Source organism: Muntiacus reevesi, chromosome 22 (assembly GCF_963930625.1).
Source record: "Muntiacus reevesi chromosome 22, mMunRee1.1, whole genome shotgun sequence".
NCBI lineage: Eukaryota > Metazoa > Chordata > Mammalia > Artiodactyla > Cervidae > Muntiacus > Muntiacus reevesi.
Window position 1 is genome coordinate 114,935 of NC_089270.1, and position 16,455 is coordinate 131,389.

At 62.0% G+C, this 16,455-nt stretch overlaps 3 protein-coding genes across 9 annotated transcripts in view; 1 reads left to right on the forward strand and 2 right to left on the reverse strand.

Annotated features, from left to right (window-relative positions):
- Positions 1–2,137, forward strand: part of PDE6B (phosphodiesterase 6B) — a 28,863-nt gene extending 26,726 nt beyond the window's left edge. The window contains exons 21-22 of the mRNA XM_065913982.1: positions 760–907; positions 1,674–2,137. Coding sequence (XP_065770054.1) covers positions 760–907; positions 1,674–1,735 — 210 coding nt within the window. The 3' untranslated portion in view covers positions 1,736–2,137. The remainder of the gene's footprint in view (positions 1–759; positions 908–1,673) is intronic.
- A 1,521-nt stretch (positions 2,138–3,658) lies between these two features.
- On the reverse strand, positions 3,659–6,406 carry ATP5ME (ATP synthase membrane subunit e). Of its 3 annotated transcripts, none has more exons than XM_065914273.1 (4): positions 5,162–6,406; positions 4,687–4,741; positions 4,197–4,295; positions 3,659–3,736 (listed from the first exon to the last, which is right to left on the reverse strand). In XM_065914273.1, exons 1-4 carry the CDS (start codon positions 5,357–5,359, stop codon positions 3,711–3,713), a joined length of 378 nt encoding a protein of 125 aa, XP_065770345.1. In that variant the 5' UTR covers positions 5,360–6,406; the 3' UTR covers positions 3,659–3,710. The 3 variants fall into 3 exon arrangements, with proteins under 3 accessions (XP_065770345.1, XP_065770344.1, XP_065770346.1); XM_065914272.1 differs by having other exon boundaries at positions 5,150–6,406; XM_065914274.1 differs by having other exon boundaries at positions 5,216–5,573.
- A 1,287-nt stretch (positions 6,407–7,693) lies between these two features.
- On the reverse strand, positions 7,694–15,754 carry SLC49A3 (solute carrier family 49 member 3). 5 transcript variants are annotated; one of them, XM_065914266.1, is made up of 10 exons: positions 15,519–15,738; positions 12,735–12,974; positions 12,343–12,556; positions 12,120–12,196; positions 10,966–11,103; positions 10,723–10,839; positions 9,980–10,132; positions 9,556–9,713; positions 9,268–9,377; positions 7,695–8,823 (listed from the first exon to the last, which is right to left on the reverse strand). In XM_065914266.1, the coding sequence occupies exons 1-10, from the start codon at positions 15,654–15,656 to the stop codon at positions 8,642–8,644; spliced, it is 1,527 nt and encodes a 508-aa protein (XP_065770338.1). In that variant the 5' UTR covers positions 15,657–15,738; the 3' UTR covers positions 7,695–8,641. The 5 variants fall into 5 exon arrangements, with proteins under 5 accessions (XP_065770341.1, XP_065770342.1, XP_065770338.1 ...); XM_065914267.1 differs by having other exon boundaries at positions 7,696–8,823; positions 12,735–12,893; positions 15,519–15,725; XM_065914269.1 differs by lacking the exon at positions 9,268–9,377 and having other exon boundaries at positions 7,694–8,783; positions 15,519–15,754.
- Between the last annotated feature and the right edge of the window lie 701 nt (positions 15,755–16,455).

The window sequence follows — 16,455 nt, forward strand, 5'->3', positions numbered from 1 at the left end:
GATGCAAGCCAAGGACCTGGGACAGGTGCTGGACCTCAGCTCTGGGGACTGACCAAGGGGTGGGGGCAGAGCCCTCTGGAAGGTCAGCTGCCACGACTGTTTTCTGCAGTCTCGGGGGCAGACCCCGTACTCCAAGAAGGGTGTTGGGTTCTGACTGCCTTGTACCACTCCCCACCTCCGCCCCCGAGGCCTCGTGCTTCCCTTTACTGAAGCACCAGCTCCCTTTTCTGCCTCCACCAGGGGCTGGGGTCTGTAAGTGCCAGGACACACGTGCTGGTCCTTTGGTTGTCACCACCGGGGCCCACCAGGCCCTCCCTCCCAGGCCTTCCCTGCCTCCATCTACCTGCACAGCCTGTGTGTCCAGGTGTTCAGTGTGAGCATGTGCTCTGTGTGACATGCGATGTATGAGTGAGGGTGAAGGAGCCCCAGGAAGGTGACATGCGAAGCATGAGTGAGGGTGAAGGGGCCCCAGGAAGGTGACATGCAATGTATGAATGACAGTGAAGGGGCCCCAGGACCCACATGTCTGCCCAGCCTTCTCAGCCCCCTGCTAGGGAATGTCCTTTCTGCTTGGATGTTTTCTACTCGATTCTTCAGGACCTCACCCCGCAGCTCCTGTTCCAACCTCAAGGACACAAACCACAAGGCTTTCTCCCTTGTTAGGTCTTTGCTGGGGATGTGGCCTCTCTAACCACCCCACCTCCGGCCCATCCTGCCCAGGAGACACTGGGGGTGTGGTCTGACTTGTTTCCTTTCCAGGAGTTCTCCCGCTTCCACGAGGAGATCCTGCCCATGTTTGACCGACTGCAGAACAACAGGAAGGAGTGGAAGGCTTTGGCCGATGAGTACGAAGCCAAGGTGAAGGCCCTGGAGGACCAGAAGAAAGAGGAGACGACGGCCAAGAAAGGTCTGGGCTCCACTCCAGCCTCAACCAAGGCCACCGGCCCGGCCCTGGCCTGCAGGGGGCGGGTGTGAGGGAACACTTGTCTGGACAAGGCAGCCCTGCAGTCAGTGTACCCGGACTCCGGGCTGCACAGACGGCCACCCCGCCAGATGGAGGCCCATCCCCTAGGAACGGGCTGGCTGACTCAGTGCAGCTGATGAGCCCGGTCTGAAAGGGCCTGCTCGGGGTCCGACTCAGGGATTCTGGAGGGAAGTCACCTTTATAAAGGGGAGGAAAGCCAACTCTTAACAGGTCTTCTGTTCCCATCAATCAGCAGTTCCCTCTTAAGTAGCTCATAAACTATCTACACTCCCACGCCAGCCTCAGAGCTCAAACAGCAGACCCACGGAACCTAAGAAGCAAGCTAGGGGTCAGCACGCGTGGTGTTCCCGTCCCAGATGCAGAGCTTGGTCACCTCTCCACCCCACCCCCAGCACTGTGGGAGCACGGCTTCACTGTGACCAGCCGGTGTCCCCCAAATCAGCATCCCCGAGCCTTGTTTGTGCTCTGCGACTGTCATCACCATTCTCTGAAATGTCCGCAGGGGAGAGAACCCATAGAAACCAGCCAACTGCGAGGCCACTGCTGGAGCGTCACCAGGAACTAAATTAGGATCGGCTGGGCTAATCTCCTTAGGCAGACCAGCCCCTGCCCTGCCCTTCCCCCTGCAGGGCGAGTGGAGGCTCTGGGCCACTCGTGGTCCTCGCTCACCATCTGTCTTCTCTTGCAGCGGGCACAGAAATCTGCAACGGCGGCCCAGCACCCCGGTCTTCTACCTGCCGCATCCTCTGAGGTGGTCGGCAGGCCCCTGCCCCACACCCCACCCCCTCCCTGGACTCCACCTCTAACCACTGGTACAAGAGGTTAGGGAGCCTGAGAAAATGACTGAAGACCATTTTGGATACTTTGAACTTTTTTAAGGTTTGTGTTTTTATGAACTAAAGCCAACAATGAATGATCTGAACAGTGAAGCCTACCTTACCCTCATCCAACTTTTGGATACATAATCATACCACCAAGAGATCTTCAAAAAGGGTCTGTGAACTGTGTGTCTGAAAGCACTGGGTGAATGTATTCACAACTGCACATGTATTTATGTGTATAAGGGTGGAGAAATAGATACATAGACACCAATTTCCATCTGGTTTAGGAACAAATATATGAATAGAAATTTAGAATAAAATCAAAAGAAAACATGCTGCTCTTTTTTATGTGGTGGAGGACATTCATTTGTGACCAACCAGAAATCCTGCCAGAAAGGTCCAGGCTGTGAGACCAGTGATCAGAGCTGAGTGATCTGTGCAGAAATAATCTGTTAATAAACGCTGCCCAGGGAGCTGCTCTGAACCTTGCTGAGGGATCCGCACCTGTGGCCTGCCCAAGTCCTCCTGCACCCCTGAGGTTTCCTTCATGGAAGCAACCACACACCTCCAAGGACCAAATGGTTCTGAGCTGGGAAGAAAAGCCAAGTCAGACCCAGACAGAACACACGACTCACACTTGAAATGGGTGCTAAATATCTGATAGAAATAAAGGACTTTAACTTGTAATGTTAACGTCAAAGCAATTGTTTCCAGACACTGGAAATTCCTCTTGGCTACAGCCACGGCCAGTGCTGCAAGGTCACTTGGGTTAAGGCTGGTTCAGATGCCGCTTTCTCCCACGGCTCCCTGCAGCAGCGGGCAGGGGACGCATGGGCCCCCACACAACCCTCAGCTCACAGTGACCCCTGGGGACAAGAGCGTGTGACAGGGGTCCCCCCCAGTTCCCAGAGGGACCCAGTGCCAGTCACCCACCACCCTCAGGAACTCCTAGGGGGCATGCACCCCAGCCTCCCCTTTACTGAGAGCAGGGAAAACAAATGAACTGGGGCTTGAAGCCTAGGAAGTCCACTTCAGGCACAAAGCTGCAATAGCAACTTTTGACACCAGGCCTCATGCACGCATATTAAATATATAACATTTGTGGGCTTTCCAGGTGGCGTCAGTGGTAAAGAACTCTCCTGCCAATGCAGAAGATGTAAGAGACAAGGGGTCATTTCCTGGGTCAGGAAGATCCCTTGGGGGAGGGCACGGCAACCCACTCTGGTGTTCTTTTCCTGGAGAATCCCATGGACAGAGGAGCCTGGCAGGCTGCAGTCAATAGGGCCGCACAGAGTTGGACACGACTGAAGCAACTTGGCATGCATACACTGGGCTTGAAGAGGCATAGCCAGCAGGGGCAGAGTTTGCTGTCTGTTCGGGCACAAAGGCCCAGGCCCACTGAAAAGCTAGCTGCACCCCAGCCAAGTCCTCAGGAGGCCACATCCCCTACATGGGGTCAAGAGGAGAATGTGCAAAAGGAGAAAAGAAATCCAAGTTCTACCACTAAGGGCATCAGGACACCCCCACCCCTCTCTTTCCTGCCTGCCCAAGGGTCTGAGCCAGGGCTGAGGGGAGAAGCTCAGCAGCACCCATGATGCTTGGGAGAGCTGCGCCTCTGTTACAAACTGCATTCTTAAGGGCTCCCCTCCTCATTCCCACCCCCCAGCCCCCAGAGCAAGCGATGAAGTTTCTCTGTGTTCCGCCCTGTTTATGTACCAATCACTGAATCATTGATTAGTTTTTCTGGAATCCCTCTCCATTCACACTGCACATAATCTGAGAAGGTTGGCATACAACTGAGCCTGAGTCCAGAAACCAAACTACTGGGGACAATAAAGGAAAGTCAGAGACCGACAGAGCACAGAAAACTTTATTCATCCACACTGCTCCGGAGAAGGGCAGGCTCACTTCAATATGGTATCCTCTTGGGCTGGAAAGTTAGAAGGAAAACACACTATTACACAGGTACATAGCCCAAAAGGACCACCTTAGATTTTGGGGGTTAAACCATCCAGCGTCTCATCTCATGGAGCCTGGCTATGCTCTGTTGCCACTCTGTCCTCAGCCTTCCTTGACCCGCGGGTCCTCACTAGGACATGCCCCGCAGTCAGGGCGGGTGGAGCCTGGCTCTGGTTGCTGGCCTCTAATGGTGAGAGTCCACCTCTAAGGCCCAGGGGCCGAGCCTCACTAAAGGCAGGTTAGCACCCACACCCCACAAGGGCTCTCCTTCCCCACCCCCAGCCCACCCCGCAAAGGATGGCCCAGGGGCCGGTGGAAATGCAGAAGGCGGCCTTTCCTCTCCACTTGCTGCTCCCTATGAAGCAGCAGCTGTTTCTGAAAACCCAACGCGGGGCGGGGGACAAATCTAGGAGAGCCAGCTGCGTGAGCACCTTCCGCCAGCTCCCGCTCGATGCGCTTCTGCTCATCCCGCTTCTTCTTCTCCTCGGCTGCGAGCCTCCTCTCCTCTTCAGCACGGGGTTTCAGGTAATCTGTCAAAGGAAAGGCCGGGGCGGGGGTGTCCAGTGAACGTTTTCACTGAAGCTCTAAAAGGAATTCAGTTCAGAGGCAAAGCCATCCTCAGGTACACCGTGAGTGCCAGGGGCGCCCGATTCCCACTCTCCTTTACCTGGATGTAGGTAAAGGCCTGATACCCACCTCCTAACGGAGAGCCCGACCCAGAGGGCAGCTACAGGACGCCCGCGGCCACTCCAGGCACCCAGCCGCCCCGCACTCAGTCCTCTGTGCTGCAAGGGGCTGCCCGGCCAACCTCCAACCGGCCGCGCGCGAGGATCCGGCCCTCTCGGGTTTCAGGTCAGGGGCCTCCCACGCCGCCCCTCTCCCGCCCCGGCCGGGGGGCCGCAGACGCCCGCGGACACTCACTGTAGCGCTTGGCGCCGTAGGCCATGCCAAGGAACAGGGCGGAGTAACGGCCGAGCTGTGGGGAAAAGCGGTCAGGGGAGGCAGGGGGCACACCGCCTGGGGGTCTCAGCCCACAGGGGCAGGGTCCCGGGCGCTGAGAGAGGGGAGGGGGTGGGGGTCACACCCGCGGCGTCGCGGCCCGATGGGGGAGTCTCAGCCCACAGGGTCGGGGTCAGGGCGGGGGTCCCCGGCGCTGAGAGAGGGGTGGGGGGAGCGGGGATCACACCCGCGGCGTCGGGGCCCGATGGGGGGGTCGCAGCCCACAGGGTCGGGGTCAGGGCGGGGGTCCCCGGCGCTGAGAGAGGGGTAGGGGGAGCGGGGATCACACTCGCGGCGTCGGGGCCCGATGGGGGGGTCGCAGCCTCCGGGTCAGGGCAGGGGGTGCTGAGAGTCGGGGGCGCCGGGCCGGGGCCTCGAGCCCCACCGAGACGCTCACGCGCTTTGCCCACGCAGAGCCGATCAGCGGCGGCGGCTGCGGGGCCTGGTTCACCTGGATGAGCGGAGAGACCTGCACCGGCGGAACCATCTTGTCCGTGACCCTCGCGCCGGAAGCACAACTCGGACCAAAGATGACGCCACAAGGCCCTAAACACCACGGAGACGCAGACGCAGAGGCGCGGCCGGGCGTGCGCATGCGCCGTCCACAGCTCGAGGACGCCGAGTGCCGAGCCCTGGCGGCCGGAGGGCGAACGGCGCGCGCGCCCGCCCGGTGACGTCATCAGGCGCGGCGCGCGGCGAATCCCGCTTGTGCAGTGGCCGGCTGCGAGTTCGTGTTCCCCGCAGCGGGTGCAACCTTCCTGTCCTCTGACGTTTTCGAACCAGGTTGAGCACAAATCGAGCCCCGGACACCTCGGGTACAAATATTTGAAAAGTGTGAGTCCACTGTACAAAGTGCAAAACCGAGCGCTCTCCCTCCTGCCTGTCCCGCCCCGCCCGCGGCTCCAGTGCGGCTGCCGCCACACCCAGGACAGCGGTCCCCCCAGACCAGCCCCGGGGACGGCCCAGGAAGGGGCTCGAGGCTTGGGCAGGGAATCCGGGGTCCGGGTACAAAGTGTAGCCTGAGTGCAGGCTGGCTTCCAGCGGAGGTGGTGGCCATGTCCGGCCCCTCTGGACTCACAGAGCAGGTCGACCGTGTGGCCCGAGCCCCTTCCTGGGGCGGCACGGCCGTGGGTGCCTCTCCGCCCACCACCGGCCCCATTCCCAGCCTCCCAGCGGAGCTAAGGTTTCCTCACCCCTGGAGCCTCCCTGGCAGAAAGGGGCACAGGTCCTCCTGAGAAGGCCAGCCTAGCAGAGCCTGCTCCCTCGGTCTCCCGACTCCAGGACCTTGCAGCCCCAAGTTTAAAGATCCACGTCAGAGAGGCCCTCACCCTCACTTCTGCTGCCTTCTGCCAGGGAGGCGGGGGTCACGCTGGTGGGGTATTCTGTCCCTCAGCTCTGTGGTCAGCCCTAGGGAAGACACAGCTGACCCAGCCCAGGTGTGCAGAGAGGCTGCCCAGAGGTGGGCACTGGTGGCCAGTTTCCCAACTGAACCTGCTGTGCTTACACACAGTTCCCATGGCAACGAGACTTGGGGACACCTGGAGAATGACGGAGGGGGGCAGCCCCACAGCACCTGTACCAACCACAAGGCCACCAGGGCAGCTGATACTCCTGTCCTGTGACCCCCACCCCCACCCCCCATTCCTGCAACAGACAAGATCAAAGTCAAGGATGACAAGCTGGATGCCACGTTCAAGGAGGCCTCGGGGCCCATCAACTTCACCATGTTCCTGAACGTGTTTGGGGAGAAGCTGAGTGGTGAGTACCAGGCCAGCTTCAGGTCTGCCAAGCACTCTCTGTGCACTTACTGGACTCCTAACGTCTGCACATCTCACATAAAACCCAGATTTGCAGACCTCTTGAAAATCTCCAGGACCTGGCATTCCGGGACCCACATCTGGGGGCCCTGTCTGCCCCCAGCCCAGGCCAACCTCTCTTCCACCAGCTGGTGGGGGCCTCTGTCCTTCACTGAGAATTCGCCCACCTCTGGGCCTAGCAGGAACAGTACCAAGAACAGTACCCTGGGGTGGGAGCTGAGGGTCTCTCAGGTGCTCAGAATGGGAAGGCCACTGAAAGCATCGAGTGGGTGAGGACGTGGAGCCCTAGGTGGCGAGGGGGCAGGACTAGCACCTGAGACGCCCAAGGTTCAAGGCCTCCTGTGGGCAGGCATGGACCCTGAGGAGACTGTCCTCAGCGCATTCAAGATGCTGGACCCTGCTGGCAAGGGCAGCGCCAACAAGGACTCGTGAGCGTGACCCTGTGCACCCAGGCACCACCAGGGCGGGAGGAAGCCAGGCCCACCCCCAGCCTCCACCCCACCTGTCCCAGCTTTCAGGTTTTGATCAGCCTGCCCGGGATCCTGAGTCCCTCATGGTAACCCAGGGCAGGGTCAGCCATACCCCCACATGGGGCCAGCGGTCACTGCCATTCAGACCATCGCTGAGTTTTTAGCCCCTCTGGGCTCCTTCAGTCTCATAACAGGACTAGTCAGTGTGCCAGGCTGTTGCCCCAGGGATGTGGGAGTCAGGGTCCCCCCTAGTGCCCAGGACTCACCCAGGGCCAGGCTCCCAAGAGGTAGCTCATGTCCCAGGCCAACAACATGACTGCTGAAGAGGCTTGGCCCCTGGCGCCCTACGTCCTTCCCCAAGGCCCTCTGTGAGGCCCAAGCATGGCCCTTGGGGCTCTGGGGGGATGTGCCTTAGCCCCTAAAAGCTGCAGCATCGGGAGGGTGGGACGCCCAGTGTCCAGGAAGGGGGATGCCAGCCCTGGCCCCACCCCTTGCCCTGCAGGATCTCCCCCAGCTTCCTTCCCCCCACGCACAGAAACAAGACGAGCCTGGAGTCCAGTTCCTGTAATTCACCTGCTGGCTGCAGCCTTGGGGACCCTCCCACTCCTTCCACCCCAGCCTGGGCCTGACCTCCCCCCCGCCCCCACCAAACTCGCAGGTCGACCAGATGTTCCAGTTCTCCACCAGCGTTGCCACAGGCAATCTGACTACAAGATGCCGGGCCATGTGCTCACTCAGGGAAGAGGAGTAAGGGGCACCTCCACTCCACAGGGCTGTGACCAGTTGAATAAACGTGAACCCACAAACCTTCCTGCTCACAAACAGTGGGCAGAACCCACAGTGTCTCTGTTGGGCGGAGGTGTCCTCCTGGGGGTAGGAGTGTCCTCCAGGGGTGGGAGTGTCCGTGGGGTGAAGAAGGTCTGGGGTGGGGGTAACCCCCTGGGGGCAGGAGGGTCTTCAGGGAGTAGCAGTGTCTGCCTGGGGCCCACCCTCTGCCTCCTGCCCAGCCTGGCCCCACCTGCTCTGCCCATCTATGCTGGCACCAGGCTGGAGGGCTGGTCATTCAGTGGTCAGCAGAGGTGGCTCTGGTATGGGCTCCTTCGAGGAAGGCCTTCCTCACACCTGTCCACTCCACACCCAGCCAAGCTGGGGCCCTCGGAATCCCACACCCACTCAGTTCCCCCTCACCCTGGGCCCCTGGTGCCAGGCCAGCCCCTGCAGCAGCCACCCTGGGCCTGGTCTGGCCAGTGGGGTACCCCTGGTCAGTGGCCTGTCTGCCCAGCAGCAGCTTTTCTTGCTACGGCCACAGAGAATCCTCTGGGCCCCGCTGCCACAACCCTGGGTCCCCCAGGATGCCAGCGTCATCCCAGCCTCAGTCGTGATAGGTCCAGCCAGAGGGACCAGAGCCCACGTCCCTGCCTCCCCTTCACATCCCCAGGTCCTCTTTTTCTCATGCCAACTGCTCTCCAGCCTCTGGCCCTCTGCCTGGCCCCTGAGACGTCCTGGAGGGTTCCCTAGAGGAAGGATGCAGGGCCAGGAGCACCAGTTCCAGGAAGGGGCTGCTGGGGGCCAGGGTGCTGCATTGGAGCCTCAGGGCGTGGCTGCCAGGTAGGGCACGTGGTCCAGGGTTGCTGCAGTTGCTGGGCGTTCGTCCTCCTGAATGGAGGGGCTGGCATCAGCCTCAACCTGCAGGCGCCGGTACGGGGTGTGGAAGAGGAGCACCAGGAGGCAGCTGAAGAGGACGCAGAGGCCGGCCATCAGCAGCATGGGCACTGGGGAGACACAGCCCAGCTCTGCCTGAGGCGCCCCAAGCGCCTGGGCACTCACCCAGGTGCAGGGGACCCCAGAGCAACCTCGGGCATAGATCCCCGCCCAGCCCCAAGGTCACCCCACCAGGTCTGAGGACGTGGGTGTGCAACACGATCCCACTCCTGTCTCTCTGGCTTTCTGTCTCCATCTCTGTCTTTCTCTGCATCTCTTTGTCTCTCCTGTCTCTGATCTCACTTCAAAACCGCTCACACATGGGGTCACAGGTGGGGGTGCTGCTCCCACCAGGCTGTGCTCCAGGTTCTTCCTGCTGCCCTCGGGTCCGCCCCAACCCACCTCACCCCCCGAAGGACACCCTGCCAGGATGGCAGAGGTCGCCAAGAGAAAGAGGCCGGTGGAAGGGAGACTCCAGGGCTGGCTGGGGTCAACCTCCTGGTCTGCGCCCTCACCCTTCCAGTCCAGTGGGCCCTGGCCATCCCGGCAGGTGGAGACAGATGGCTCCGCGTGGCGCACGGTCAGGGAGGTCAGCAGCACCATGATGAGAACGCCCTCGGCCTGTCTGCACAGCCACGAAGCCCTCAGCCCACCCCACCCCCCCAGCGCTGCCCCGGGCACCCTGAGGGCAGCACACACTAGGCATTCAGGTCGCCCGCGGTGCGTCTGGTTGCGGGGGTGGGGCAAGGGGAGGGTCCCTGGGTCGCCGGGTCCCTAGGAAAGTCATGGGAATGGGCACTCACCCCAGCACGAAGACCAGTCCTGCGGCTGCGCCCTCACCCACGGGGAAGGAGCACTCGACCGCCAGCTCCATGGCAACGGGCGCCACCGAGAAGCCGAAGAACCCCAGCAGCGAGCAGATGGCAGCCAGCGCAACCGTCTGTCCCTGCAGCTGGGACACCTGGGCAGCGAGCCGCACAGATCGGCAGGGCCGGAGTCAAAAGTGCCCCAGCCTGGACCCCAGGCCCTGCCAGGCCCTGTCTGGGGCAGGGCAGTGCCAGGGCTGGAGAGGCCACAGCGCTCACACCACTCCAGGGACACCCCGGTGGCGACGCCTGGGTCTGAGTGGGTCTGGTGTCTGTTATGGCCAACCTAACCGCTTCCCCACCCCTGGGGCACCCCACTCTCACCCTCTGCAAGGTGGTCTCAGCTCAAGAGGACTCTTACCACAGCAAAGGCCACGAAGGCCAGAGATGTCAGGCAGAGGCCGATCTTCATGGCCTCGGTGAGGTGCTTGGTCCTGTCCACGTACAGGCCCAGAGCCACTGCCCCCAAGACTCCAAACGTGATGAAGAAAGCTCCACAGAGGCCCGCAAATTCCTGGAGGGTAGGGGCCACCTTGTCCATCATCTGAGCCCAGGAGGTGGCACTCATCCTTACTGTGTACACCACCACCAGGAAGCCCATGGCAGGGTCACCGAGCAGCGCTGGAGATCCAGGCAGGACTGCGTGGAACGCTTGGGGGCGGGAGGTGTCCTCCCTGGATGTGCCATGTCCTTGTCTCAGCTCCACCCAGGAACTGGACCAGTCCTAGAGAAAGGGCCTGGCTTCCGCAGACACCCTCGGTGCCTGTCACCTCTGAGAAACTGGGAGCACTTGGGGCCTGAACCCCACACCCAGTGCTGAAGCCAGACCACAGCAGGCACAGCGGAGATGCTGCCAGTCTGATGCCAGAAGGACCTACAGGCCTGGCGGAGGGCCTCTGCCAGCACCTCGGCCCACAGCTGCCACCCACTGTCTGCAGACAGATTCATACAGCATCTCAAGAGCACCCTAACAGGAGGTCACCCCATCCAGGTGTGGAGACAGCATTTGGGGAGCTCGTGGGCCACTCTACAGCCACCAGCAGGTCAACAGGCCCCCAAGGCTGTGTCTGGGCGGGGGGCCCCCAGGTCGGGGCCAGCACTCACGCTGGAGTAGCCGTTCACGCAGAGGACCTGCTCCAGGAGGGCCGAGAAGCTGGAGAAGATGCCAATGCCACCCCCGAAGCACACGGCCAGAATGATGTAGGCCTTGTTCCTTGTGAGCTAAAGGGGAGGGGTCACTCAGTCTAGAGCCTCAGCAGCACAGGCAGGGGCTCCAGGGGCGGCCTCCCCTCCCCGTCCTGCCCCCCTCCCCCTGCCCCCAGGGCCCACAGCACATGGGGCACTGACCAGCTTCATTCCAGCTAGGAACGACAGCGAGGTGGACTGGGCAGCCCCCGCAGAGGGCGGGGTGGGGGGCACACTCTCCCAGAGGCATGCAGTGGCCAGCAGGAAGGCGAGGCCGGCAGGGAGGATGTAGGTGCCTAGCTGTGGGGAGGGTGTGCATCAGTGCACGCACACAGGTCCCTGTGGATGCACGCACACAGGTCCCCATGGATGCACACACATGCACATGGGTGCTTCAAGCCTGCTCCCCGGGCTCCAGACAAGCTGCTGCCTCCTCACTGCCTGCCCCCGCCTGTCGTTTCAGGTGGACACCGGCAAGCCCAGGGCCCGTTCAGGGCCTCCTCTGCTTTGCTGTATTCAGAAGCCTGGCTTTCAAAATTTCACCCAAGGGTGACTCCGACGGCTCGACTGTCTCTGGGAGCTCTATCCAGCTATCACCTGGACCCCCTCTCCCACCTCTGTGAGTGACTCCAGCTCTCACCCAGCTGGAAGCCCCTCACTCCTCAGTGCACCCCACTCACCAGCTGGATCAAAGCCCAGGCTCTCTCCCTGGACACTCCAGGCACACCTTTCGCTCCCCGAGCCATTCTGGACCAGATGGAATCACTCCCCCTTCGGATCCCCCAGGGTGTCCATCACATCAAGCCAACCGCCTGCCACCTGGACTGATGCTTCCCTCCGCCCTCCCCTTGCTCAGCAGACACACACCTCTGGCTGCAGCCACACCCCTCAGTCTCCCCTCCACCGCAGTGCCTTTCTCTCTGGCCCCTCATCCTCCTCCCCACCCCACCCCCCACCCCCAATGCCTCATCCTGCTGCAGCCAGCCTCTCGCCGCCCTGGTGCTCTCTCCCCTCCAAGAAAAACACCCAGCATCCCAGTGCCCGGGGTTGTACCTGACACTCGGAAGGCACCCAGCACTTGAAACGGAGGAAGCCCCACGTACATGGGGTGCACTCAGCCCTGTGTCCAGAGAAGGTGCAAGTGCGCACACACGGACGGTGTGGGTGCACGAGCCCACCACTCCTGCACACGTGCACACACAGCCCACAAACATGCACACACACACATGCAAACACACACAGCCACTCAAGCAGAGCCACACACTATACACCATACACAGAGGTGCACACACACGTGCACCTGTGAGCTCCCTCACCATCAAGGGGATGTCCTCCTCCGTCTTCACAAGGATGGGAGACAGCAGGTTGGCCACCAGAATACCCAGGGGATTCGCTAAATGGACAGGGACGTGTGTCAGCTCAGGAAGGCAGGCTGGGCCCCCATCCACGGAGGAGCCCTGGCCCCCCCAGACCGGGGAGCACACAGAGGCGCCCAGCCACACACTCAGCAGAGGGGACGCCGGCCTCGCCGAGACTCACACATGGTGCCGATCATGTTGGCTGTGGCTCGCTGGTGCTCAGGGAACCACAAGGCGGCCAGCTTGGCTGGAGAGAAGATGACCAGGGTCTGGGCCAGGGCGCAGAGGCTCTGCCCACCCAAGAGGAGGACAAACGGGTCCTGGGTGCCGATGGCCATGCAGGGTATGGAGCGGACCACGCTCCCTGAGAAGTTCAGGAACGCGCCTAAGGTGGTCTGCAAGGGTGGGGTCAGAAGAGCTGCAACAGCCGGGACGCCCCCAGTGCCCCAGCCCCCACTCGCCACCCAGGGGCTCTGCCTGAGGACTCGGGTCTCGGGAGGAGGGGTGGCTCTTGAGCCCACGCTCGGGGACCCACCCGTCCCAGAGCAGGCCCTGGTGTGCGGTCGGACTCACCGCCCAGCGGAGTCCAACAGAGTCCAGAACCCAGATGGCCACCACACCGGACGGGATGGACACCACGAGGTAGACCAGTGACAGCCAGTTGATCTGCTCCGTGGAGAGGAGGAAGTGCCGGGCGATCCTGTCAGCCACGGGCGCGAAGCTGAGCCACAGCTGCGAGACACAGGCTGGCGTCAGCCCAGGGTGGGCACCTCGGAGACTGGCTGCCGGCTGCCCTGGGCGCGGCCAGCTGGGCTGAGGGAGAGAAAGGGTCCAGGGGTCCCGTCAGGGCTGGAGTCTTCACTTGGTCACACCAGAGGGGAGGCACCAGCTGGGGGCTCAGACAGCATGTTGGGGCAGAGGACCAGAACCATCCTTGCAGACATGGTCCTGGGGCAGATGGAGGCAACAACCTGCCTGGACTCTGCAGGACAGTGAGGCCCCCAGGACCGACCCTCCAAGGGGAAGGCCTGGGGCTGACAGCAGATGAGACATGGCCACCTTGCCGGGGTAGAGGGCGCCTAGACTGGGTACTGGCCAAAGCTGGAGCACCGGGGGGTGGGAGAGGGTCCCCCGGCCCCCTGTCACGTGGACGTGTAGTTTGCCCGGACAGGACAGGCCGAGGAGCACGTTGTGGGGGGCCACTCTGTGGACACTCAGTGCCCGTGGAGGGAACTCAGGTGCACCAGAGCTTACTGCAGGAGGGAGTGGGGAGGCGTCCTGGCTTGGTCCAGAAATGAAGGTGTCACAGATCAAAGCCCGCGGACTCCACCTCTGAGAGGACACAGCAAGGCGGGAGCTCGCCCAGGCCTCACATCCTGCCCCCATGCTGCAGGATCTAGCCTTCCTAACCCGAACAGAGCTCTGACCACAGAGCCCCACATGACAGCGACCTTGAGCAACAGTTGCCTTTTCCCTTTTTTCAGGACAGAGCTTCTAGGTTCAGGAAGAGCTTGGTGCAGGCCACTTGCTTCCTGCCCAGCTGATTCAGCAGCGAGAAAGCCTAGCTCTGGCTGCCACACCTTCTGAGCGCAGCCCACCTTCACTAGCCTCGCCCCTCCATCCTCCCCAGAACCTGTGGCCAGCGGGGCAGAGACAGGTCTGAAATCACCCCACACAGCAACGTGGGGGTGATTGTGTGCCCACAGCGTGGACTTCCTCCACGTGTTCCCAGCCTGCTGGGAGGCCCTGTGCGTCCTTTGAGAACGTGGGTGGCTGTCCCCCCACGCTGGCCCTCACCCAAACCACTCCAGGGCCACTGAGGCCTCATTGCAAGTGCCGCCCACGTGCCCTTCACACTGCCCACCCCGCCCGGGACCAAGGGCCCAGCACATCTGGCCGCAGGAGTAAGCGAGGGTGCATCTCAACCCGAGCTCCCTAGTGACCCCACGGGAACCATGACAAGTCCTGGTGTGATTCCTGTCTGCTCCATGACAACTTGTGGACGAGACAAGTGCAGGGGCACAGCCTCGTGTTCCAACATCCACCCCCAGGCACTGAAGCAGCTGGAGGGGGCTGAGAGAGACCCCCGCTCTGCATTCTCAAACCACTGCACCCAAACCCAGTCCTGTCTTCACAGTGTTCAGACGCAGACCGGCAACTGCTGCAGAGAAAAACGAACCAGGCTGCGGATGCCACTTGTCCCAGCACAGGGCTGGCCAGCAAGAAGAGGAGGAAAGAGGTCCCAAAAAGTTTGCAGTGACGTCCAAGAGGGGCTGTCACCCAAGAACCTCTCCAAGGTAGTAACTTCCAGGGTTGCCCTCACCTGCCAGCCCCTCCTCGTCACAGTCTCTGCACCTGACCTCCCTCCGCCACTCGGGTCCTCTCTGAGCTTCGGGCCCCACTACCCACTGCCACTTTGCGTTTCATGATTATGGCCGCCCCTTGCTGCCCAACTCCCTGAGGTCCAATGTGAGGCTGAACAACGTTCTTTCAGGCAGCCCATAGGAGGAGACCCGGGGGCCCCGAACAGGCAGCTCTGCGGCCTGACTGCTCAGCAGGCAGCCACTAGCCTCAGGTTGGGAAGAGCATGCAGTCCAAGGCACGTAGGATGGCACAGCCCCGGGCTGGAGGAGCAGAGAAAGGTCTGCTGGCTGAGTCGTGGTGCGTGCTGGGCCGGCAGAGGGCCTGGGCCCTCAAGGAGCGAGTCTGGGGGAGCAGCAGGTTGGGAGAGTTGGGGCCCCAGAACCGGCAGACCCGGTTCTCGCGGGGGCTTCTCTAGTTTCAGGAGCTGTGATGATGAGCACTGTCCCTGCCAGCAGTGGGGTCGGTTCTAGAACAGCTGAAGGGTCACTGCCGACCCCAGCTGGGTGGCTGTGAAGAAAGGGACTGGGTGGGCAGGCAGGAAAGGCCTCTGGTGAGGGGCCTTGGAAGTGAGCCAGAAACCCGCGGAGGGCGGCAGGGGCCCAGGGAAGGGAGGCAGGCAGGGGGCAGAGCGGGCGCCCAGGCTGCAGTGGGTGCGCGCTCGGGAGGAGCCCTCCGTGGCTGTAAACAGTGAGTCGGAGGCAGGAGAGGCATCCTGTGGGGCTCAGGCCCTGCCAGGACAGACAGGAGACCCGCCCTCCCTGCGCAGCCTCGGTCAAGGAAGAGGGTCTCCGCCCCCGGCCCGCGCTGAGGTCAGGCGGCCCTCCCCCGCGGTTCTGCCGTCGCGAGCCGGGAGGGCTGCGTCCCGGACTGGCCGAGCGGGTTCTCAGCGGCCTATTCGCCGGGACGCGGCGCCCGGCGCGCACCGGACGTCGGCAGGGTCCCGGCCTGTCCCGCAGCCCTGCCCCGCCCGCCCGGCCCCGGCCCAGCCCCTACCGTGGCGTTGGAGTAGCTGAGCAGGCTGATCACCAGCAGGAAGACCCACCGGCGGGCGTAGGTGCGGTAGCCCCCCAGCACGCTCCGGGCCGAGGTCGCCGCGGCAGCCTCTGGCCAGTCCCCCGCCGGCCCCGCCATTGCCGCCACACCCGGGCCGCCGACTTTTGGAGCAGCGCTGATGGGCCAGGACCGCCCTCGGAGGTGGGGTCGGGTCAGAACCCGCCCCACAGGCAGGGGTTACCAGTGGTCAGGCAGAAAGAGGACCAAAATGCCCTCGCAGGGCCTCTGTGAGGTCCTTGCGATGGATGCGCTCACGCACGTGGGTCAGGAGAGGCTCCGGGAAGTCACTGCCTGGCAGAAAGGCCGCACTTACTGAAAGGGGGTGTGGAAAGAGCCCCTCCGCCACCCCCACCCACCAATTTCCCAAGGTCCAAACAAATAACATCCGGAGGCCAGCCTGGAGGAGGAGGCTGGAGTCAGTTTGCAAAGCGCCTCCAATCAATGCTGTAGACTCCAGTAGATGCTCTTGACTCCAGTAGATGCCCTGCAGAGAAGCAAAACTGAGGGAGGACGGGCAGAGACGATGCCGGCAAAGGGGGAGGTGGAGACTAGCCTGTCCTCCCACCCAGGGAAAGGGCTGTGCCAGAGCACGGGACCGTGGGCCAGGGAGGAGCAGGTGACCTCCCCTTACCTGGGAATCTGCAGTCTGCAGCTGAGAAGACATCAGACATAGATTTCTGTGGACTTTACACAGGGATCCCAAGGGAACATTTCAAGCAAAGATGGACAAATAAAGGACAAAAACGGTAAGAACCTAACGGATGCAGAGAAGTGGCAAATATACACAGAGGAACTATTCAAAAAGTCTTAATGATCTGGATATACATGATGGTATGATTACTCACCTAAGAGCCAGACCTCCTGGAGTGTGAGGTTA

Bases quoted from the DNA above. Each gene is read 5' to 3' on its own strand.
- ATP5ME (XM_065914272.1), bottom strand. From the start codon at position 5,359: ATGCGCACGCCCGGCCGCGCCTCTGCGTCTGCGTCTCCGTGGTGTTTA. The intron at 4,296-4,686 runs GTGAGTGTCCGC...TTCCTTTGACAG, and splicing joins CTACGGCGCCAAGCGCTACA to ATTACCTGAAACCCCGTGCT. The intron at 3,737-4,196 runs GTGCTCACGCAG...CTAACTTTCCAG, and splicing joins CGAGCGGGAGCTGGCGGAAG to CCCAAGAGGATACCATATTG.
- SLC49A3 (XM_065914266.1), bottom strand. From the start codon at position 15,656: ATGGCGGGGCCGGCGGGGGACTGGCCAGAGGCTGCCGCGGCGACCTCG. The intron at 10,840-10,965 runs GTCAGTGCCCCA...CCTCCCCTTTAG, and splicing joins TCCTAGCTGGAATGAAGCTG to CTCACAAGGAACAAGGCCTA. The intron at 9,378-9,555 runs GTGAGTGCCCAT...GTGGCTGTGCAG, and splicing joins GGACTGGTCTTCGTGCTGGG to ACAGGCCGAGGGCGTTCTCA.